Source organism: Choloepus didactylus, chromosome 10 (assembly GCF_015220235.1).
Source record: "Choloepus didactylus isolate mChoDid1 chromosome 10, mChoDid1.pri, whole genome shotgun sequence".
Classification (NCBI taxonomy): Eukaryota; Metazoa; Chordata; class Mammalia; order Pilosa; family Megalonychidae; genus Choloepus; species Choloepus didactylus.
The window spans coordinates 110928339-110954086 of NC_051316.1; the positions used below are offsets into that span (position 1 = coordinate 110928339).

Below are 25748 nucleotides of genomic sequence, written 5' to 3' on the forward strand. Positions count from 1 at the left end.
CACTGGGTAGCAATTATGTTTTTCAGGTCTTCTGGTATGTGTTGAAGACACTGTCATGAATGAGATGTAGCCCTTCCCTTCATTCCCCTCTGAGACACAGACAGATAAGTAGATAAAAGGCTGTGGAATATGGAAAGGGGAGTAATGAAAATTTAAATTAAGACTTAAGGGAAGATGGCTCAGTAGAAGTTCTGGGACTCAGTCCTTCCAACAAAACAGCTATTAAACAGGCATGAACTGAACTGTTTTGGGGATCCAGAGAACAGAACACTGTACAGCATCCCGGGAAAAGCAGGAGGAAGAAGCTGATAAAATACAATAAAGAACAGTGAGTTGCTCTTTCTGTGTAGTGGCTGCCAGTGCACATCCCCCACTCTTGCAGCAGGCCACCATGGTGTCCAGTTCCTGGGTAGCTCACTGGGGAAAGAAAGGAGCATAAAAATCCTCTCCTCCCAGAACAGTGGTGAGCACAGTGGATCACTGATCATGGTTTTTGATTAGCAAATTTGGATTGCTGGGTCCTAGCTCTGAGCTAGTGTTTCAACCAGATGAAATGCTGCATTTGCTGGGCAAGCCAGAGTTGGGGAACTATCAAAGAGGCTTCTGGTACCCTTCCTGATACCCTCCTGAGGACATTCTGGAGCCGGTCTGTGCTCCTATTATGGGTCCCTGACCCTGATTTGGCTGGGAAAAACTGATTTGGGAAAGTCCTTTCCAGGGTGACCCTCCTCCCAGAATTTGCCCTCCATATAAAAACAGCTATAGACAAAGAAAAGAGTGTAAAAAACTATAGAGGCAAAACAAAAACAAACAGAACATAGCCAGAGTCCCAGAGAAGGAACAGAGGAAAGGAAGGTTTCTCCTGAAGGTAAAACAATTGCACAAAAAGTGCAATCTTAAAAATTGTGCTGCATATCCAGGGTAAGAATTAGATGAAGAGCTGAAAAAATCTGATCAAACACAGGCTATTCTAAAGCTATAGAATAAGGCAGACTAAGTGTCAAAGAAGAGCCTTAACACAGAGCCAATCAACAATAAGACAAGAGATAGAAACTGACCTTCGGAGTGCACTCATCAAGATAATCAGGTACATAGAACAAAAAAAATTACAAGGCATACTTAGAAATGGGAAGATATGGCCCAGTCAAGGGAACAATTTAAACCTAAGAGGAGAGACAGAATTTGGAACAACTAATCAAAGATGTTCAAACAAATCTAAATCAATTCAAGGGGATGAAGGAAAATATGACTAAAGAGATAAAGGATATTAAGAAGGCAATGTGTGAGCATAAATAAGAATTTGAAAGTATTAAAAAAATAACAAATTATGGGGATGAAAGGCACAATAGAAGAGATTAAAAATACACTAGAAGCATACAAAAGCAGCAGATTTGAACAGGCAGAAGAAAGAATCGGTGAACTAGAAGACAGGATAACAGAAATCTTACAGACAGAAGAACAGATAGAGAAAAGAATAGAAAAATTTGAGCAGTGTCTCAGGGATTTGAATGACAGTATGAAGTGCACAAACATATGCATCATGGGCTTCACAGAAGGAGAAGAAAAGGAAAGGGGGGCAAACAGAATATTTGAGGATATAATGGCCAAAAATTTCCCAACTCTTATGAAAGACATAAATATACAGGTACAAGAAACATAATATATGCCAAACAGAATAAATCCTGACAGACCTACGCTGAGATACATACTAATCAGAATGTCAAATGACAAAGATAGAGAGCAAATTCTGAGAGTAGTAAGAGAAGAGTGAGTCATCATATACAGGGGATCTGCAGTAAGACTAAGTGCAGATTTCTCATCAAAAACCATGGAGGCAAAGAGGCAGTGGTATGATATATTTAAGATACTGAAAGAGAAAAACTGCCAGCTAGAAAATCTGTATCTGGCAAAACTGTCCTTCAAAAATGAGGGAGAATTGGAATAGCTGGTAGTAAATACCTGAAACTATCAAACTACAATCCAGTAGCCTGGAATCTTGACGACAATTGTAAAACAATGGAGCTTACAAGGGGTGACAATGTGATTGTAAAGCCATGTGGCTCACACTCCCTTTATCCAGTGTATGGATGGATGAGTAGAAAAATGGAGGCCAAAAAAAAAAAAAAAAAAAAAAAACTAACTAAAGGAAAAATAGGGTGGGGGGAACAATTTGGGTGTTCTGTTTTTCTCTTAACTTTTTATTCTTTAACTTTTTCTGGTACAAGGAAAATGTTAAAAAAAAAATAGATCGGGTTGATGAATGAACAACTATATGATGGCAGCGTGATCAATGGATTATATACTTTGGATGATTGTATGGTATGTGAATAAATCTTGATTAAAAAAAAGTGAGGGAGAGTTTAAAATATTCACAGGTAAATGTAAACTGAGAGAGTTCATCAACAAGAGACCTACCTTGTAAGAAATACTAAAGGGAGTCCTGCAGGCTGAGAGGAAAAGACAGGAGAGAGTGGCTTGGAGTAGTATGAAGAAATGAAGATTATCATTATGAGTAACTAAAAGGGTAAAAAGAGAGACCAAAAAAAGATATGACATGTAAAAACCAAAGGATAAAATGGGTGAAGTAATTACTGCCTTTACAGTTAACACACTGAATGCTAATGGATTGAACTCCCCCAACCAAAAGACACAGATTGGCAGAATGTACAAAAACACATGATCCAACTATATGCTGTTTATAAGAAACTCACTTTACACTCAAAGACACAAATAGGTTGAAAATGAAAGGTTGGGAAAAGACATTCCATGCAAACAGTAACCAAAGAAGAACTGGGGTAGCTGTAATATCAGACAAGATAGACTTTAAATGCAAAGCTGTTAAAGAGACAAAGAAGGACACCACATAGTAATAAAAGGACTAATCCACCAAGAAGAAATAACAATTATAAATATTTATATATCTAACCATGGTTCCCCAAAGTATTTGAAGCAAACACTGGCAACACTGAAGGGAGAAATAGATGTCTCTACATTAATAGTGGGAGACTTCAACACACCACTCTCTTAATAGATAGACCAACTAGACAGAGGATCAGTAAGGAAGGAGATCTTGAATAATATGACAAACTAGACCTAACAAATATTTACAGAACATTACACTCCTAAACAGTAGGATATACATTTTTCTCAAGTGCCCATGAATCATTTTCCAGGATCGACCACAGCTAGCATCGTATTCAATGGTGAAAGACTGAAAGCTTTCCCTCTAAGATCTGAAACAACACAGGATGCCCACTGCCACCACTGTTATTCAATATTGTGCTGGAAGTTCTGGCCAGAGCAGTTATGCAAGAAAAAGAAACAAAAGGCATCCAAAGTGGAAAAGAAGGAGTAAAACTATCACTATTTGTAGATGAAATGGTACTATATATGGAAAGTGCTGAAAAATCTACAACAAAGATACTGGAGCTAATAAACAAGTTGGGCAAAGTAACAGAACACAAACTCAACAAGCAATAGCATTACTGTTTCTGTGCACTAGTAATGAGCAGTCTGAGGAGGAACTCAAGAAAAATCCATTACCATGTCAACTAAAAGAATCAAATACCCAGGAATAAATTTAACCAAGGATACCAAGGACTTGTACCCAGAAAACTATAAGACCCTGCTAAAACAAATCAAGGAAGACATAAGTAGATGGAACGACATACAGTGTTCATTGATTAGAAGACCAAATATCATTAAGATGTCAATTTTACCCAAAGAGATTTACAGATTCAACCCAATCCTAATCAAAATTTCACCAGTCTACTTTTCAGAAATGTAAAAGCCAATTATCAAATTTATTTGGAAGGGTAAGGGACCCTGAATAGCCAAAAACATCTTGAAAGAGAAGAACAAAGTTAGAAGACAAACTTCCTAACTTTAAAGCATATTACAAAGCTACAGTGGTTGAAAGAGCATGGTTCTGGCATAAGAATAGGTATATTGGCCAATGTAACTGGATTGAGAGTTCAGAAAGAGACCCTCACATCTATGGCCAAATGATTTTTGAAAGGCTGCCAGATTCACTCAACTGGTTAACAGTAGTCTCTTCAACAAGTTGTATTGATAGAACTGGATATCCATATGCAAAAGAATGAAAGACCCCTATCTCACACCATATATGAAAATTAACTCAAAATAGATCAATGACCTAAATATAAGAATCAGGACTATAAAACTCTTAGAAGAAAATGTAGAGAAGTATCTTCAAGATTTGTGATAAGCAGTGGTTTCTTAGACTTTACACCCAACCACAAGCAACAAAAGAAAAAATAGATAAATGGGACTGCCTCAAAATTAAAAACTTTTGTGCATGAAAGGAATTTGTCATGAAAGTGAAAAGACAACCTTCTCAGGAGAAAATATTTGGAAACAGTATATCCAATAAGGGTTTAATATCCAGAATATATAAAGAAATCCTACAACTCAACAATAAAAAGACAAATTACCGAATTTAAAAATGGGCAAAAGACTTGAATAGACATTTCTCCAAAGAGGAAATACAGACGGCTAAAAAGCACTTGAAAAGATGCTCAACATCACTAGCTATTAGGGTTATGCAAAACAAAACCACAATGAGATACCATTTCACATCCACTAGAAAGGCCATTATTAGAAAAAACACAAAACTATAAGTGTTGGAGATGTTGAGAAATAGGAACACTCATTCATTGCTGATGGGAGAGTAAAATAGTGCATCCACTGTGGAAGACAGTCTGGCAGTCCCTCAGGAAGCTAAGTACAGAATTTCCATATGGTCCAGCAATCCGGCTGCTAGGTATATACCCCGAAGAATTGAAAGCAGGGATTCGAACAGATATTTGCTTACCTATGTTCACAGTGGCATTATCCAAAATTGTCAAAAGATGGAAGCAGCCCAAGTGTCTATTAAGTGATGAATGGATGAATAAAAATGTGGTATATACATATGATAGAATATTATTCAGCAGTTAGAAGGAATGAAGTCCTGATGCATGCAACCACGTGGATAAACTTTAAGGACATTATATTGAATGAAATAAGCCAGACACAAAAGGACAAATATTGTATTATCCCACTGTTATGAACTAATAAGAAAACGCAGAGAGTTAGAATGTAGAATATAGGTTAACCAGGAGATAGATTGGGGTTAGAGAATGAGGAGTTGATGCTTAACTTCTACAGAATTTCTATTTAGCTTGATGGTAAAGGTGTAGAAATGGATGGTGGTGATGATAGCACATTAGTGTGGGTGTAACCAACAGAATTGAACTATAGAGGTGAATGTGGTTAAAAGCAGAAACTTCAGGCTGTATATATTACTAGAATAAAAATTTTAAAATAAAACAGGACTGTACAACATGGTGGACCCCATTGTAGATGATGGACTATAGTTAAAAGTACAAGAATAAGAAGGTCCTGTCATGAATTATAACAAATGTATGATACTAACACAAAGTATTGATAATAGGGAAGTATATGGGAAAAATACACCTAAGGTAAATTATGGGTGGTTATAATACAATTTTAGTAATCTTTCATCAATTGTAACAAAAGTAACTGCTGTTAAAAAAAAAAGTGCAATTTTTTTTAAATGTTATCATCAATTGTAACAAGTGTTCCACACCAATGCAAGGTTTTGGGGGTGGGGTGGTATATGGGAATCCTGTATTTTATGTATGATTGTTTTGTAAACCCACAACTTCTCCAATAAAAAAAATAAATAATCTTCAAAAGATTGAAATTGACCAAAAAAAATGTTTTTTTTTTCAATAGCCAGGGATTAAGTAGAGATAATCCAAATGTCTGTCAACTCATAAGAAACAAATGTGATATGCCCATACATGGAATGATATTCAGTAATAAAAAGGAGTGGACTAATATATGTAAAACTTAGATGTACCTCTGGCTAAGTAAAAGAAGCCAGATGTTAAAGACTGCGTAAACCGTGATTCCATTTACATGAAACGTCTAACAAAGGTAAATTCATAGAATGTAGTTTCTACTTAATTTTTCTTTTAATCAAGGTTTTCTTTTTGTCCTAGAAGGTGTTTTCAGCCTTAATAGACAGAGCAAGGTCTGGTTTTCTCTTGATAGCTCCACCTTAAAAATGAAGCTTTCTTACCATCCAGACTTCCTTCTGCCGCCATGCCCAAATAAGGAGCTCTCTCTAACAATCCTTGTAATTGTTAAGTTGTTCATATCGTTTGAAGAAATATAGATATTGAAACCCCCTGGTTTGTTAAGCCAGAGATATTTCAGGACCTATTCAGATAAATTCAAATGAAATTTTGTATTAACTTGCTATGCAGAATGGGCATGTCAGTCTATCTCCATCTACTAGCCATACCAAACAGTGTGTGCAGATGTTGAGGAAATTAATGCTGGAGTGAGTCAGAGTTTGATAAGTTTAGCTCATGAATCCTTCAGAAAGGATGGTTGAATTTTATTGAAGGAGAGGAAAGGAAATAATTTCCTAGAGAGGAGAAGGAAGGGCTTTCCGGATAGAAAAGTGGAAGATGCAAGGCCAATAATAAGACTAGTGTATGTATATGGATTTAGACACACACACGTGTGTGTATAATCATTACTATTTCCATACCCTATTTTATTTAAGCAATTTACAACAATCCTTTGAGAAAGTATTGACTATTATGTCCCATTTTGCAGATTGAAACACTGAGGTTTAAAGACATTAAATGGAGCCAACTATGGAACCTAAATCTTCCAGCTTCAAGTTCACTGACACTTCTTTTAGAGGTCACAAAATGTCTTGCCCACAATACAGCCCCTTTTGAGGATTAGGAGAAGGAAAGAGGGGTCTGGAAACTTGGGTGTCCTCAAATGTGTAATCTCAGTGTTTGTCTCATTTGAGATCCCTGCAGTGAAGTTGAACGAGCTGCTCGAGAACTTTTATGTCACCGTTAAGAAGAGCGACGGCTCGGACTTCCTGGCCACCTCACTCCATGCCATTCGCCGAGGCCTGGACCGCATCCTGAAGAATGCAGGTGTGGGCTTTTCCATCACCAGCAGCATCTTCAGTTCTTCCACCAAGAAACTCAAGGAGAAGCTGTGGGTTCTGAGTAAAGCCGGGATGTCAGGGGCTCGTTCCCGCAACATCGTCTACTTCTCCCTTTCAGACGAGGAGGAGATGTGGCAGGCAGGGTGTCTAGGGGATGACACTCCTATCACCCTCCTGTCCACTGTGGTCAAGTACAACAGCCAATACCTGAACATGCGGACTCTGCAAGAGCACGCAGACCTGATGTATGGGGACATCGAACTGCTCAAAGACCCACAAAACCAGCCCTACTTTGCCCGGACAGACAGCGTAAAGCGGGAGAGTCGAAGCGGCTCCACCAGAGTGTGTCACGGGAAAATCTACCATGAGCATTCCAAGGGACACAAACAGTGTCCCTACTGCCTCCTCTACAAGTACATGTACATCCACCGGCCGCCCACCCAAATGGAAGCCAAGTCCCCTTTCTACCTTACCGCCAGGAAGGAAGCCACGGACGTGGACAGACATGTGTGGTATGAGGAGCAGAGGATGGGACTAAGATCTCTTCGGGGAGTTGTCCCAAACTTAGCCAAGAAGGTCAAGCTGGAAAATTGTGAGAACTTCACCTTTGTCTCATTTACTCAGGTCTCCAGGAGGCTTGGCTCCCACAGCTGCTGCCAATGAGTCTTCCCCTGCCCAGGTGACTGCCCTGGTCACCCTGGAATGCAAGAGCCCATCCCGAGGCCAAGGCCAGGGTCAGAGGCTGCCCCAGGCCCCAAGGAGGCAGAGAAGACAGTGACTTCATGGTCAGCTGGTCTCTGTCAGCCAGACCTGCGATTTCCTTCGACTTGGGGTTTGTTTTCTAAATGAAAGTAGATGAGTCTGAACACTTAGGATGTTTCATCCAAATGTGTGTCACCTGTGTTAAATTACAGAGTCCAACACAATGTACAATTGCTTATATACACAAGAGTGAAGAAATTCATTTTATCTAGTGCCTTTTTAGCACAGGTTTTCTCAAAAAAAAAAAAAAAAGAAAAAGAAAAACTAGTTAAGTAGTCATTAAAAGAAAAAAAACAAACAACAAAAAAACACCTCCCAGTAGCCTAGTAGCTTTAGAATATTATGAAGAACATACACTTTGTTGAATTATACTCGCAGTATGGAAGTAGAGAGAGGCAGACGTGTTAACGATTTCAAGGAGAAAACTTGCACTTGACACTGCTTTCTGTTTTGTTGATGGATAAGCTGGTTCTGCAGATCAAGCAGCCTTGCCTGATGGAAGATCCTGGAGCTGCACTCAGTCAAGCTGAGAGGGAGGCAGGTGGCTGGCTGCGCCAGTTGGTCTCAGCAGTGGGAGGAACACGATCTCTGCTCTCAGTGGAGACGGTTTTATGAAAAAAGATTAATGCACCAGATGAGTGTTTGTGAGAACAAGGTGTCCAGCGGACTAGATGGCTTGTACGTGAGGGAATTTCCAGTAGTGAGAGTAGCGTGGAAACATGATCCATGATGGAAATGTGAAAACCTCCTGAAGCAGAAGTGCCTACGTTTTATTTCTCAGTACTCCGTGAAAACTATTTTCATTTGAACATTTTTTAGAGTTTTTTAATCTCTTCTTTGTGTCATACAGTTGTCAGTCAGCACACAGCACTGGATCTGTAAAGCAACTAAAGGTACTTTCCAGATTTAACCAGAAACATCCAACACAACAAGCCGCAAAGAAATCAAATCCCCAAATGTGTTTATTACAGAGCTTTGAAATATTTTTGGCAAAATATGACTTTTTCAGCCACAATATGTATCATCATTTTGGGTTGGCACCAGTGCCTGGGACACAGTGATTTGGGCAACTACCAGGTAAGTGAGCCCAGCAGGATAGAGAGAGAAAATCAGAGCATGATGATAGGTTATTAATGGCAGTTCAAAACCATTTTGCTTGGGTTAAATTCAAACTGATCGCAGCTAATTTAAACATCAGCAGAACTGTCTGATTTTAACTGCTCTAACTGCAACAATAAGTGAAAAAGAAGTCCCAAAATGCTAATTAATGACAATTTCTGGAGATCTTTATTTTGTATTTGAGAAAAGGCTACTATAACCTTATATCATTACGATCCTCTATATGCTTTCTAACCCCAAATTAAAATTCTAATACTGATTCATTTTGCAGGAGTTCTAAAATCAATCCTATTTCGTTTTCAAAAAATTATTTTAGTATTCATTTTAATTAATTGTTTGTAAAAACCATTCATTGGACATTGAAATATGTAACACTTCTTTGCCAGAGAAGACTCAACCAATGCTGCCTTAAGGTTTAATGTCATTCCCTTTTTGGTTATTTCACATTTATAATTCTGTTTACTAGTTGATCTTTCCTAAGTATGGGTCAATTTTGGTGTTTCCGTCTGTAAAGAAATAACATAATATTTAATAATCTCTGTTGTGACTTGATGTTGCATACTTTTCTGTTGTGGTTTCCTGTGGTGATTTTTGGGTTTTCATTAAAAAGAGACACTAAACATTATGTATGGTACCTTTTCGTTTGCTAAACACCCAAAGGATATTTTGTTTGTGGAAAGCAGATAGTCATTTTTCTCATCATTCTGCACTGAAACTGAAATATAATCTATGTGAACTATTGGGCTGAGCCTGTGGCCTAATTAAATAAAACCTCTGTTTTTGTTTGAAATAGATTTAATGAAAATTTTCAAGAAGAAATTGACATCAGGAATCACTGGCATCTTTTCAGATTTTAACATTTCCCAAAGTAGCAATAACTGATCCAGAGGTTGTAATCTTTTTGTTGACAGTGGCTTTTCATCAATTGAATAATCATCTCTGCCTCAGATTCCTTGCTTATTGTCTATTTTGTGTACTATAAATCCTGAGAGTTCTGAAGTGAATGATTATGCCGAGATAATACAGGATCAGGAGAGTGAGTCTTCAGTGATATCTGATGGAGTGAAAGAATTATATCCCAGCATCCTAAACGCCGTTCATTCTGTGCATCCTAAGAGAGTGGATGTGAGGAAGAAAACACATATACCTAGAGCTACTGTGTGCCACACATTGTATAAGATACTTCCTCTTAGATATCTGTGGGTCTGTGTGTACGTGTGTATGCACTCACACACTCTGCTTTCGATTTATGTCTGATAATGCCTGGTAAGCCTGCTAAAAAGGCAAAGCATCTTTCCAAGTATATGGCCACGCTGTCCTGACAGGGTCTTGAGGGGAGGCCAGAGTAGCTAGTTCTAGTTGGTATTCAGCTAAGGCAGTGATTGTGTCTTTCCAGCCAACTCTAAACCATGTTCATGGGGGACTATTCCATATTCACAAAACCATAATCACAAAAACACTTGGGCTAGGCCTGGAGAAAGAAAAATCTCAAGAGAGGAGAGGAGAAGTTAAGAGTGTTTTCCCCACTTTACTTTTTCTGCCCTCAAAAGTGGGAAAGAGGATCTAGAATTTGCGAGCCCACCTGGGTCTTAGGAATGTGGGTGCTGTAGGTGTTGTGGGGTCTGTAGTGTCCTCAGCATGAGCATCTGTCTGCAGGACCTTCTGCTTCTGCTCTAGAGTGAGCCTCACTTTCTTGGTGCTGTCCCCCAGAATCCAGCAGGCTCCCCATCGGAAGTTTATTTTGGCAAAGATGACAGGGCATTATTACTAGTCAAGTAATCTGCAGTACCCACTTACTTCCTCCATTATGGAGCGTCCCTTCCCCTTAAACTGTTAAACTTGAGGAAACCAAACCTGAGAATCTGGTTGAGTCATCATACATCGACGCCCATGAATTCTACCTCCAACACAGCCAAATCCTGTTACCTCAGATATAAGCAAAAACAAGTGAAGGAAGAACAGAGAAGCCTTAAGAGGCTTATGAGAAAGTTTTTCCATCGTTCAGTTTATTTGCAAAGATTAATATTATGGAAGTACCTAGCCAAAGTTATGAAAGAAATAGTCGTGGTCATGTGGCATTTCCCAACTTTCCTTGAGTTTTATGCTGTTTTAGTCTGCCCTGGCCAATAAATGGTGTGTGAAGAAATGTGAAATTCTGTTACACTGATTTTGTTTTGATTCATTCTTTTTAAAAGCATCAAGCACAATAGCACTCTTTCAGCATGTTCACAGATGCAAATGTGAGGAGAATCTGGACAAGATGATTGTACAGCTGATGCCTCTGCTGTAGTAGAAAGATTACTAGACTGGGTATTCCTTCACTACTGACTTGGGCAAATGCTGATCTCATTTTCCTCAGGTATAAAGTGGGATCATTGGAGTGGATCATCTCCAAGGTGAAAAATGTCATAACTCTGAGATTCCTCAAGGTCATATGGTTAGGAAGTAGCAAAACTAGGATTCAAAATTCCTAAACTCCTACTTCAGTCTTCTCACTATGCTGGGATGCCTACTTCAGGAATAGGATTTTTCTTGGATATTCACGTTCCACAAATTCTGAAATTATTTTGCTATTTCTAGGTAGCATAATGTTGATTATTTTTCTCAGTATAGGCAAACACTGGCCACATTGTTACTTCTTAAATAAGTTTTCAGAAACAGAATGTTTAAATATTATCCTATCAAAATTGCATCACTTTGTTGCTTTTACTGAAATTTGGGTGGCTTAATATTTTTGGAGCTAGTAACAAACAACAAAGACCTCAAAGAAGAGATAGCTCATTTGCTTCAGTTAAGCTCTAATTTATAGTCTAGGATAAGGCCTAGCCATATTTAAAGCTGTTAACAGACAGTCCTGAACTGAAGAACACATGAAAAGTTTCAAATTTGTAAATATTCTTTAAATGCTTTTGCTTTTGTGGTGAATTTTTAATGCTCTTGCTCTCAAAGGAAAGACATTGAATTGTTTAAGCAGTGTTCTTAGGTAGAGCTCTTTAGTATTTTCCCACATAAATTAATCACCTTCATAAAAACATGTGCAAGGCAAGGGATTGATGGTGACCTAATGCCACTCATATGGAAGTTAATCATATGAGCTGTGAAATATTTATTAACACAAAAATCATTTGATTATATATAGGTCATATGGCTTCCATTACTATTAATAGCAAACAGAACATCTCCCCCTCCCCCACTAATATGAGACTGGGCTCCTGCTTTACGGTCAGGATAACTGACTTGATTGATTTGTGTTTAACTGTGGTTATTGTTACATCTATTGATTTGTTCAAATAAAAGTTTCTGGAAGGTTCAGATTTTACTAACACTATGTTAAGTGCTTTCTGGCAGTTGCCTCATATTCCCATTTAATTCTCACAATAGCTCTGCAAGTTAGGTCTAATTACTCCCATTTTCCTTATCGAGAAACAAAGCTTCAGAGAAGTTAAGTAAACTTCCCAAAGTCTCACAGATCTAAAAAGTTGGAGAACTTAAGTTTGAACCAGGTCTTCTGACTCTAAATCCAGTGTTCAATCCATTAGACCAAACTGCCCATCTACAGGCCCATAGAGGCCTATTTGTCACAGAACTTTAAAAAAAATAAAAATGATTTCTGTTTGTTTGGGAAATATTCCATTCTTCACACCACACTTTATGTACACTCTCTTACTAATCAATTGGTCCCTTGATATAACTTAATAGTTCCTTGAAAGCCTGATGATTTTCTATGAATAAGCTTAACATTTTCTTCCTACTGAAAACCTATTTCCATCCAATAAATAATTCATATTATCTATTATTTACTTTAAAGGCAGATGGTCATGCCAGTTGACTCTAATGAAAGTCAATTCATTTTAAACTGTACCTGTTTTGACATTAGAACCATTGCTTAAAATGTAAAGGACTTCCTAAGCTATGTCACAGTTACACACTCGGGTCTTTTGCTTTTTAATTTTGGTGTCAGAAGATTGTTTTTATCTTTGGGCTAAAGCACTCTCATAGCAGAATACACTTATTTAGACTGTTCTCTCCGCTTCTGCCGATTGCCCATAGCAGCTATGGCAGTCATGAGCTGGGTGCAGCAGGCTTCGGTCACTGCAGTGGCAGCTCTGTCTGGCCATCACCTCGGTACTCGGCTCGCATTTGGGGGCTTCCTCACACGTGCCTTTCCAAAGACTGTCGCTCCTGTTCGACACAGTGGAGACCATGGGAAAAGAATGTTTACTATCAAACCTTCTGAACACACATTTTTTAAAATTAGTGAAACTCTACATTTTGTTGACTGGGATTCCAGTAGCAATTGGCATAACACTGGTAAATGTGTTTATTGGTGAAGCTGAATTAGCAGAAATTCCAGAAGGCTATATCCCAGAACACTAGGAATGTTATAAGCATCCTATATCAAGATGGATTGCCTGCAATTTCTTTGATGATCCTGAGAAGAATTATAAAAGAACAAAGGCTATTCTTCAAGCTGAAGCTAAAACAGCTGACTTAGGATTAGAGGAGCTAGAAGTACGAACATGAATGCGGGCTAGAGGTGATGGACCTGGTATCAATATGCAACCATTGATAAGGAAGTTATTGATCATTCTCCAAAAGCAGCTTCCAACAACTAATTTTATTTATACTCCAGATATGAAGTATATTCTCTATAGTGGAAAATAAAATATTAAATATATTCTATATTTTTGTTCTCTTTGATGAATTAAAGAGCCTTTTCCATTCCTCTGTTTCTCAGTTTTGATTCACAATAAGGGTTTTGTTTTTGGGGTTTCAGCTTCCTCTTTTAAGAAGATTTAAAATGTGAAAAATAAAAACTGGGAGAAATAGGAGTTTGTGAATTCCTAAAGTTGAGTTCCCTTTGAAAGAGTGTTTTATCTGATAAATGGAAGTTATAGAAAAGAAGTTAAATATCAGAAAGTGTAGTAACTTGTATGCATGTCTATATTGTAGACATCTGCATAATTCAGTGGCAACTCAGGATTTTAAGTTACACAAGAAATATTGCATCAGTTATGTAAAATATTAACACCTTCATAAACAATTTTTCAGTGAATAAATTTTAAAGTTTAAAAAGAAGAATATACTTATTTAGTCATTTGTTTTCTGCTCTTTATCAAGGCACATTTATTTTCTGTTTTGAGACTTAAAAATACAATAAGCTATAGGTAACTGTGAGATCATCTAGTCAAATTCCCTCATTTACCAATAAGGAAATTGAAGAGATATTAAGAGGCCTATGCAACGTCAGCCAGACAATAAGTCATAGATTCAGGACTGGAAAATCAGTCCAGAACTCCCCTCTGTGTCACAGCTGCCTTTCTCTATGGGAAGACTGGATTTTTAAATATTAGTTAATGGAAATAAGTCTGGCAAAATGGTATCTGGCTGGTCTACCTTCCCAAAAAGGCCAAAGCTCACAATTCTAGAATCTAGAAGTAATTGACCTAATTTATGAGGCGTATGGAGGTGGATGGAGGCAAAACCTCCCAGGTTGTCACCCACTGCTTTCCCTGGCTTCACATCATGAAACAGAGACCCTATAAAGTTTAAAAAATGTGAAAGACATCTAGTCCTCACCCTCCTCCCCAGCATGCTTCTTTCCTTAGTAGTCAGAGACCCTAAACCAGAGAAATCATTGGCTGGTGCTCCCCCAGGCATAGGCACTAGGAAGTGGAAAAGTCCTATATCCCACCCTCTCCTTCCCATTCCTCCTCCTTCCACATTCAGTGCAAGATTCCAATCCTAGGACTAAATGTGGGCAGGAAGCAGAGAAGAGCTATTAGAAGCATGAGAAAAATGCCCTTTAGGCAAGGGCAGAAACAATAAATAACCAGGTGGCAGAACATGCAAATTATGATTTTTCATGTCTGGGGTTGATACAGAGATCCAGGAAATTAGGAAGGAAAAAGATGCCACTTCAATAGAAAAGTGGTAAACTGGAAGTTGGATTTGCAAGTATTGCACATCACCTTACTGTTGACCTGTATATTTGAGAACAGGATTTGCTAAACCTGTCAAGTTTACAGAAAGCATAACCCAAAGCAAATACTGGGTCTGGGAATAAAGCCACATTTAAGGATGAGTTTAGAAGAAAAAGCAAAATGGAGAGTATAAAAATTTGATTGAACCAAGGAAAAAGAACAGCTTCTGGAAAACTCTTGAAAATAAAAGCGATCTGCTATGGAAAACAAGAATATTTTAGGCTTCTCTTTGGCATAATTGAAAGAATGCAAGAAGACATTGCTTTTTTTGCATTACTAAGTAGTATACTACCTTAAAATGGGACCAGGCTAAGAGAAAAAGGCAGTAGAATAAAATGGAAAAGAAGATAGATTAGAAAGATTTCAAGGAAGCAAAAAACACAATAGCAAATTTAAAACCTATATTGGACAAAGAAAAGAACAATATTGATACTCATAATAATCAAATAAATCAAGTGAAGGAGAAACTTGAGATTTTCTTCCTAATGCTCTTTCAAAAGGAACAAGAAATGAAAATAATGGATTTGGAAGGCAGGAACATTAGCTAACATTACTGCCATTTGATTTTCTAGTGGAAAGACTCTTACTGAGAAAAATTAATTTTCAGATGATAAAAGTGAAACCTTTCCTGAAGAGAATGAAAATTTGTGAGTGTAGACTGAAACAACTTACTTCATTCCAGGCAAAATAGTGAAAGAGACCCATACCTGAGCACCTCTTGTCAAAATATTTGAGCTCCAAGAATAGAGAATGAAAAATCCTGCAAGCATCCAGTCAGAAGGTAACAATTTGCCTAAAGAGCAAACAAAAAGAGCATTGTGACATCAGACTTCTGCTCAATAGTGCCAAATGCCAGGAACAATAGGGAATTTTGAGGGGAAGAGTTGTGACTTTGGAATTTTATACATGTTATTTTATATGTTGAGTACTGAAAGATATTTTTGCTTATGACAGGCATTCCGGAAAGATTCTTATAAAGATCATAAGTTGTGCTGCAACCTGTAAAGCTTGGTTTAAAAACCAGCTTTTGCTTGATATCATCATTTCAAGGGACTTCAGGGATATTAAACGTCAGACCATTAACCACTCGAAGAGGGAGATATGTGCTTTGAAATAGGTAACATGGCTAAAAGCCACATATCTAAAAATGCCCAGCATCCTTGCATGAACAGGCTAAACCAATAAAAAAAGATGTACCTAAAATAATGGCCAAACCACAACATCATGTTCCTTCATTTTTTCTTACTGAAATAACATGTATTCATTATGGTCTAAATACAGATACATCTTTTACAAATGAATTTTAAATTGCTCTCAATTTTCCCCATCAAAAATACTCTATCTTGAAAGAACCCATTGAGAAAAGCCAAGGGACCCTCGCCTTTGTTTGGGGCTCTGAGAGCCTGGACCAGAACTGGGTGACTCGATTTTGTGTACTTCTTCACTCTCTGCAAACTCAGAACTAACAACTCAGAACTAACAACAGGAACAAAATTCTTAAATTACATTATGTATGCCTGTGTCTTATGGAGAGTTCAGAAGTGTGTTCAAAGCAGCACTGTTCACCATCGCCAAAAGGAGGAGACAGCCGACATGTCCACCACTGGCTGAATGGAAAACCAGTTGTGGTATACTCATGCAATGGGAAATTATTTAGCTACAAAAAGGAATGAAATACTGACACGTGCTACAACATAGATGAACCTTGAAAACATGCTAAGTGAAAGAGGCCCGACACAAAAGGTCACATATCAATCTATTTCTATGAAATATTCAGAATAGATAAATCCATAAAGACAGAAAGTAGAATGGCTGTTGTCACAGGCTGGGAGGATGGGGGAAGAGGGAGCAACTGCCTAATGGATGTGGAGTTTCCTTTTAGGATAATGAAAATGTTTTAGAACTAGATAGAGGTAGTGGTTGCACAATGTTGTAAATGTACTGAATGTCACTGCATTTTCACTTTAAAATGGTTAATTTTATGTTATATGAATTTCACTTCAATAAAAAACAATCTTAAAAAGAGATCAGGAGAAAACAAAACTTGTTTTAAAATACAAATGCAATAAAAGCTCAGTTTCAACAAGAACCTGGCCTGGTGCTGTGAGGGGCTTTCCTTAGCTGTACTTTAGGTTTTGTGGAACTGCTCTTAAATTTGGATATTAAGAAAGTAAACACATTTAAAGAAAAAAAAAACAGAATTGAATTACTTTGGCAGTCTACAATGTCAGTGTTAGAACTAAAGCTGGGTTGTCATGTTCTGTTTTGGTTTTTCATTTGTTTGCTCTGGAAGGACATGAAAACACACAGGAATATGGAGTAATGTTGTCCTAAATACTTAACTTCCTTGCTGGCAGTGCAAAAGTTTGATCCGTTCCTCAAGTTGTCTTGCCAATTTAAACCCTACATTGACTTTTCAACCACACAAGCATGTTTGCTTTCAGTTTAGCCATGGAATAGTTAATGGATTGTTTGCATTTGCTAAGTTTTAATTCTGAAGCACAGCAAACCTTTTCCACAGGGAGAGGCTCTCTTCTGGGTTGGTTCCAAGGAGAACTTTTTCCAGGGTCTCCTCCTGCTTCGCTGTGACTGACAAAAGTCTGTTCAATTCCATGACTTAGATAAGAAGTGCGATGCTTTTGTTTAAAAATTAAATATTTTCTATGTGGATGTATTTTTCAAATGATAGCAACAAAGTTGTGTCCTAATGTTTTCACTGTTTTTTGAGTTTTTATATATTTTGAATGTAAGGGAGAGTACCCCCAATTTCTTAACACTGGAAACATCATTCTCAGAGATGTGGGAAATGGTCATAACTTGAAGGATTTTATGGGACCATGTCTGACTGCTTCTTTCTGCCCCCCAGTGATGTCCACACATGTGTACACACCCCTGGGCATGTGTGCATGAGGTTGCACACTAGGGGAAGCAGGTAGAAAATGCCTCCTGTCATGGATGTCGCGGTTGGAAGGGCTCTTTTTTGTCTGGACCAGTTGATAGAGCATCTAGTAGAGTCTGTTAACAATTTGCACGGTGTTCTGGGTGTTGATTTTCCTTTTGTTGTAATTGTTTCCTTTGATTTATGTTCACACGGCTTGACTGTTTAATCCAGATTTTTGAAAATTAAAGAAAAATTTTTATGTATATTTTGTCTGTTTTATTAAAATAACAAACATAATCAGCAGTCTGTATGGTTTCTGCATATTTTTTATTACAGTATCACCTTCCTGGAAATAATGTTTTCCTTTGTATTTTGCAGTGTTAGGACATTATGCTTCCCAGCTAATGCTCTGGGTGAAATATTTTTTCTGACTGATTCTCCCTATGGTCCTCTGACTTGAATTTATTTCACGGGTCAGGCTGAGAACCCATTTGGAAAGCTTCCATAGTTAATGTTATTTTTCTGCTCTTGAAATTATTATTCATGGCTTTTGGAGAGTACATATAATCCTTAAAACTTTTAAAGTAAAAAATTACTGCTCTACAGTCGCACCAGCTAAAATAATTCTTAAGAAACAATATTTCCATTAGAGTATAATGGTGGTAATGGTGAAAAGATGAGATGTTTAATTGAGAATTATTGACCCGCAGGCACATTGACTCTTCCCAGTGTTCTACTAGAGCAATGATTTTAAAATTTTACACTCCTGGACCAGTTTCAAAATGTGATGAAAGCTATGGACCATTTCCCCCTACAGGCATGCAACATTTTACATAATAAGCCTAGGTTAAAAAGAACTCCTGCACTAATGATACGTTTAAAAGAGCTGTCTTTTTGAGAGACCTCTAAAATATTTAAGGATTTGCTTCAAAATCATCTACAGGGGTGGAATAGATGGAGGTCTAGATGATCCAGATGGCCCTGAATTGATCATTGTTAAAGCTGGGTGATGGGTACATGGCCGTTCATTTTACTCTTCCGTATTCTATGTATGTTTGAAATTTTTCACAAGGAGGAGTTAAAAAAAGAAAAAGAAACACCAGCACAGAGTATCCACAACCCTTTTCACCAGTGTCATAGAATCCGACTCTTCAAGCTGAAAGGAAGGACCTGGGGAGAGATGAGTAATGTTGGCCAACACAGATGAGCCCCTGCAGGTGACACTAAGGCAGGTTTTCAGGTGAGAATGCTGCTGCGGGGTAGCAGTGGTGCCAAGAGCCAATGAGATGCCAGTTACTGCTATTAACATGACCTCCTTTACCAGATGGAGCCTGGAAATATTTGTTGTTCTCTCCCTTTAATGCAGAAAGTAGATCTGTAGAAATCTTGGGGGTCAATTCCAGCAGCCTTGTATAGTTAGTAATATGCAGATTGGGATGTGCCCTGATCTTGCTAAAAGTGCTTTGAAGATGGACAGACAAAGCCAGGAGGCCCAAGGGATGCCCTTTTCCCAGATCAGGACCTGAGACCCCAAAAGGTATATGTCCCATCTTCTTCCCCAACACGTATCCTTTTCATCCTTTCAGTGCCCCTGTTTTATTTCTTCCTCTGCTTAGGAGCATTTTCTGTACCATTTTTGCTGTTAAGACACGAGACAGCCATGAAAGACATTAAACAAGATATATTTCAGCAATAAACAAGATTCTTGTATTTCTCAATGGATTCCAAAGAAATAAGAACAAGAAATAAAAATTCCTGCTGGAGCATTTACAATGTACTCAGCTATTGAAATGTTCAAAATGCCATCAAGGAAGTAATTTAGCACATTTCTAATAAACTCAAATATGGTAATAATGTTGAAGAGTTTGGCCAAATTTAAAGAACCCGGGGACTCTTTTAGGATATTGCCAAAGAATCTAACTTCTCCCAATAACTAATATATATTTTTGATTGTTAATGGTTAATTCTGTATTTGTGGTGGGTGGTTGTTCTGTCCCTAGGATAATGTCCCAGAATTGAAAGGATGCAGTTTGACCTCCCCCTTGGCAGGAAACAGCATGATCTAGATGTTTCCTTTTGTCCTGTGTTCTCAGTACATGTGTAGACTCAGAACATGTGTGCCTGGTCCACTACCATGTATTTCACATGTGGTCTCATTATTGTGCAATGTAACTATTCCAGCCAGAATGGCGTTTCCCAAATGCCAGCCATTCACGTGGCACCTTCACAATTTCTGTGATAGCCGAGTCCATTTATTTACTTACTTAATATTTTTCTTTAAATTGATTTATTGTTTACTTGAATTTATTTGGAAGCAATAGATATATTTATTTTAAAGCAAAAAATATATATTTTAAAGCTGTGATACCCAAATCAAACCAGTTGAGTTTCAAATTCCAGCTCTGCCTCTTACTAGTTCTATGACCTTGGGTAAGTTATTTGACCTCTGTTTCCCTCAATTTCTTCATTTTTTAAGCTGGAGTTAACAATATCTACTTTATAGGGTTGTGAGGATTAAATAAGAATTTTAATACATATAAACACTTAGAACAATGCCTGGTACCTAGTAATGGTCTAATAAATAGCAACTGTTAGCTATGGTTAAGAAACCTAACATTGTCTAAACCTTTCTCGACTGGGGTTCTTTGAACCACAGAATGCAGAAAATGACACAAGCGCCTACTCCCTCAGTTCTTGCAGGGATGGAATAACTAGTATCATCAGTGCAGAGGAGAGAGTTTTGTTCATTCCAGACAGTGGGGTCTTAGGGCCGATAGATGTACTTCCCTAGTGGAACCCCAGTTGAGAAAAGCTCCTCAACCCTATGGCCCCACCCTGTGTTTCCTTTCTAAGGAAATGGCACCTGCTTCCCCCATTTGCCCAAGCCAGAAACCTGGCATTTATTCTAGAACTTCCCTCCTTCCTCCCCCCATTCCTCCTTCATCCTCCAATATCCAGTTGTGTGATCTGATCATTCTACCTGCCTTATTGTTCTCTGACTCGCTTCCCTTCCCATTCTCACTGCCACTAACTTGCTCAGCCCACACCACTTCTCCCTGGGATTACTCAAAAGCAGCCTGAGAGAGGCGGGGCAAGATGGCAGACTGGTGAGCTGTATGTTTTAGTTACTCCTCCAGGAAAGTAGGTAAAAAGCCAGGAACTGCGTGGACTGGACACCACAGAGCAATCTGTCTTTGGGCATACTTCATACAACACTCATGAAAACGTGGAACTGCTGAGATCAGCGAAATCTGTAAGTTTTTGCGGCCAGGGGACCCGCGCCCCTCCCTGCCAGGCTCAGTCCCGGGGGAGGAGGGGCTGTCAGCTCCAGGAAGGAGAAGGGAGAATTGCAGTGGCTGCTCTTACCGGAAACTCATTCTACTGATTCAAACTCCAACCATAGATAGACTGAGGCCAGACACCAGAGACTCTGAGAGCAGCCAGCCCAGCAGAGAGGAGACAGGCATAGAAAAAAAACAACACGAAAAACTCCAAAATAAAAGCAGAGGATTTTTGGAGTTCTGGTGAACACAGAAAGGGGAAGGGCGGAGATCAGGCCTTGAGGCGCATATGCAAATCCCGAAGCAAGGCTGATCTCTCTGCCCTGGGCACTTTTCCTTAATGGCCCTGGTTGCTTTGTCTATTAGCATTTCAATAACCCATTAGATCTCTGAGGAGGGCCGTTTTTTTTTTTTTTTTTTAAATCCTTTTTGCTTTTTCTAAAACAATTACTCTAAGAAGCTCAATACAGAAAGCTTCAAAGAATTGAAATTTGGGCACGTCAAGTCAAGAGCAGAACTAAGAGAGCTCTGAGACAAAAGGCAATAATCCAGTGGCTGAGAAAATTCACTAAACAACACAACTTCCCAAGAAAAGGGGGGTGTCCGCTCACAGCCACCATCCTGGTGGACAGGAAACACTCCTGCCCATCGCCAGCCCCATAGCCCAGAGCTGCCCCAGACAACCCAGTGTGACGGAAGTGCTTCAAATAACAGGCACACACCACAAAACTGGGCGTGGACATTAGCCTTCCCTGCAACCTCAGCTGAATGTCCCAGAGCTGGGAAGGGGGAGCAGTGTGAATTAACAGAGCCCCATTCAGCCATCATTTGAGCAGACTGGGAGCCTCCCAACACAGCCCAGCAGCCCAGAACTGCCCTGGGGGGACGGCACTCACCTGCGACATAGCACAGTCATCCCTCAACAGAGGACCCGGGGTGCACAGCCTGGAAGAGGGGCCCACTTGCAAGTCTCAGGAGCCATACGCCAATACCAAAGACTTGTGGGTCAGTGGCAGAGACAAACTGTGGCAGGACTGAACTGAAGGATTAGACTATTGCAGTAGCTTTAAAACTCTAGGATCATCAGGGAGATTTGATTGTTAGGGCCACCCCCCCCTCCCCGACTGCCCAGAAACACGCCCCACATACAGGGCAGGCAACACCAACTACACACGCAAGCTTGGGACACCAATTGGGCCCCACAAGACTCACTCCCCCACTCACCAAAAAGGCTAAGCAGGGGAGATCTGGCTTGTGGAGAACAGGTGGCTCGTGGACGCCACCTGCTGGTTAGTTAGAGAAAGTGTACTCCACGAAGCTGTAGATCTGATAAATTAGAGATAAGGACTTCAACTGGTCTACAAACCCTACAAGAACCCTATCAAGGTCAGCAAATGCCACGAGGCCAAAAACAACAGAAAATTATAAAGCATATGAAAAAACCAGACGATATGGATAACCCAAGCCCAAGCACCCAAATCAAAAGACCAGAAGAGACACACCTAGAGCAGCTACTCAAAGAACTAAAGATGAACAATGAGACCCTAGTACGGGATATGAAGGAAATCAAGAAGACCCTAGAAGAGCATAAAGAAGACATTGCAAGACTAAATAAAAAAATGGATGATCTTATGGAAATTAAAGAAACTGTTGACCAAATTAAAAAGATTCTGGACACTCATAGTACAAGACTAGAGGAAGTTGAACAACGAATCAGTGACCTGGAAGATGACAGAATGGAAAATGAAAACATAAAAGAAAGAATGGGGAAAAAAAATTGAAAAACTCGAAATGGACCTCAGGGATATGATAGATAATATGAAACGTCCGAATATAAGACTCATTGGTGTCCCAGAAGGGGAAGAAAAGGGTAAAGGTCTAGGAAGAGTATTCAAAGAAATTGTTGGGGAAAACTTCCCAAATCTTCTAAACAACATAAATACACAAATCATAAATGCTCAGCGAACTCCAAATAGAATAAATCCAAAAAAACCCACTCCGAGACATATACTGATCACACTGTCAAACATAGAAGAGAAGGAGCAAGTTCTGAAAGCAGCAAGAGAAAAGCAATTCACCACATACAAAGGAAACAGCATAAGACTAAGTAGTGACTACTCAGCAGCCACCATGGAGGCGAGAAGGCAGTGGCACGATATATTTAAAATTCTGAGTGAGAGGAATTTCCAGCCAAGAATACTTTATCCAGCAAAGCTCTCCTTCAAATTTGAGGGAGAGCTTAAATTTTTCACAGACAAAGAAATGCTGAGAGAATTTGCTAACAAGAGACCTGCCCTACTGGAGATACTAAAGGGAGCCCTACAGACAGACAAACAAAGACAGGACAGAGAGACTTGGAGAAAGGTTCAGTACTAAAGAGATTCGGTATGGGTACAATAAAGGATATTAATAGAGAGAGGGAAAAATATGGCAAACATAATCCAAAGGATAAGATGGCCGATTCAAGAAATGCCTTCACGGTTTTAACGTTGAATGTAAATGGATTAAACTCCCCAATTAAAAGATATAGATTCGCAGAATGGATCAAAAAAAATGAACCATCAATATGTTGCATACAAGAGACTCATCTTAGACACAGGGACACAAAGAAACTGAAAGTGAAAGGATGGAAAAAAATATTTCATGCAAGCTACAGCCAAAAGAAAGCAGGTGTAGCAATATTAATCTCAGATAAAATAGACTTCAAATGCAGGGATGTTTTGAGAGACAAAGAAGGCCACTACATACTAATAAAAGGGGCAATTCAGCAAGAAGAAATAACAATCGTAAATGTCTATGCACCCAATCAAGGTGCCACAAAATACATGAGAGAAACTTTGGCAAAACTAAAGGAAGCAATTGATGTTTCCACAATAATTGTGGGAGACTTCAACACATCACTCTCTCCTATAGATAGATCAACCAGACAGAAGACCAATAAGGAAATTGAAAACCTAAACAATCTGATAAATGAATTAGATTTAACAGACATCTACAGGACATTACATCCCAAATCAACAGGATACACATACTTTTCTAGTGCTCACGGAACTTTCTCCAGAATAGATCATATGCTGGGACATAAAACAAGCCTCAATAAATTTAAAAAGATTGAAATTATTCAAAGCACATTCTCTGACCACAATGGAATACAATTAGAAGTCAATAACCATCAGAGACTTAGAAAATTCACAAATACCTGGAGGTTAAGCAACACACTCCTAAACAATCAGTGGGTTAAAGAAGAAATAGCAAGAGAAATTGCTAAATATATAGAAACGAATGAAAATGAGAACACAACATACCAAAACCTATGGGATGCAGCAAAAGCAGTGCTAAGGGGGAAATTTATAGCACTAAACGCATATATTAAAAAGGAAGAAAGAGCCAAAATCAAAGAACTAATGGATCAACTGAAGAAGCTAGAAAATGAACAGCAAACCAATCCTAAACCAAGTACAAGAAAAGAAATAACAAGGATTAAAGCAGAAATAAATGACATAGAGAACAAAAAAACAATAGAAAGGATAAATATCACCAAAAGTTGGTTCTTTGAGAAGATCAACAAGATTGACAAGCCCCTAGCTAGACTGACAAAATCAAAAAGAGAGAAGACCCATATAAACAAAATAATGAATGAAAAAGGTGACATAACTGCAGATCCTGAAGAAATTAAAAAAATTATAAGAGGATATTATGAACAACTGTATGGCAACAAACTGGATAATGTAGAAGAAATGGACAATTTCCTGGAAACATATGAACAACCTAGACTGACCAGAGAAGAAATAGAAGACCTCAACCAACCCATCACAAGCAAAGAGATCCAATCAGTCATCAAAAATCTTCCCACAAATAAATGCCCAGGGCCAGATGGCTTCACAGGGGAATTCTACCAAACTTTCCAGAAAGAACTGACACCAATCTTACTCAAACTCTTTCAAAACATTGAAAAAAATGGAACACTACCTAATTCATTTTATGAAGCTAACATCAATCTAATACCAAAACCAGGCAAAGATGCTACAAAAAAGGAAAACTACCGGCCAATCTCCCTAATGAATATAGATGCAAAAATCCTCAACAAAATACTTGCAAATCGAATCCAAAGACACATTAAAAAAATCATACACCATGACCAAGTGGGGTTCATTCCAGGCATGCAAGGATGGTTCAACATAAGAAAAACAATCAATGTATTACAACACATTAAAAACTCGAAAGGGAAAAATCAATTGATCATCTCAATAGATGCTGAAAAAGCATTTGACAAAATCCAACATCCGTTTTTGATAAAAACACTTCAAAAGGTAGGAATTGAAGGAAACTTCCTCAACATGATAAAGAGCATATATGAAAAACCCACAGCCAGCATAGTACTCAATGGTGAGAGACTGAAAGCCTTCCCTCTAAGATCAGGAACAAGACAAGGATGCCCGCTGTCACCACTGTTATTCAACATTGTGCTGGAAGTGCTAGCCAGGGCAATCCAGCAAGACAAAGAAATAAAAGGCATCCAAATTGGAAAAGAAGAAGTAAAACTGTCATTGTTTGCAGATGATATGATCTTATATCTAGAAAACCCTGAGAAATCAACGATACACCTACTAGAGCTAATAAACAAATTTAGCAAAGTAGCGGGATACAAGATTAATGCACATAAGTCAGTAATGTTTCTATATGCTAGAAATGAACAAACTGAAGAGACACTCAAG

At 38.6% G+C, this 25748-nt stretch overlaps 1 protein-coding gene and 1 pseudogene across 1 annotated transcript in view; both read left to right on the forward strand.

Annotated features, from left to right (window-relative positions):
* The window catches only part of KIAA1958 (KIAA1958 ortholog), a 231923-nt gene extending 223888 nt beyond the window's left edge, over positions 1-8035 (forward strand). The window contains exon 8 of the mRNA XM_037797927.1: positions 6860-8035. Coding sequence (XP_037653855.1) covers positions 6860-7669 — 810 coding nt within the window. The 3' untranslated portion in view covers positions 7670-8035. The remainder of the gene's footprint in view (positions 1-6859) is intronic.
* A 147-nt stretch (positions 8036-8182) lies between these two features.
* LOC119505273 lies at positions 8183-17996 on the forward strand (annotated as a pseudogene).
* Positions 17997-25748: the final 7752 nt, after the last annotated feature.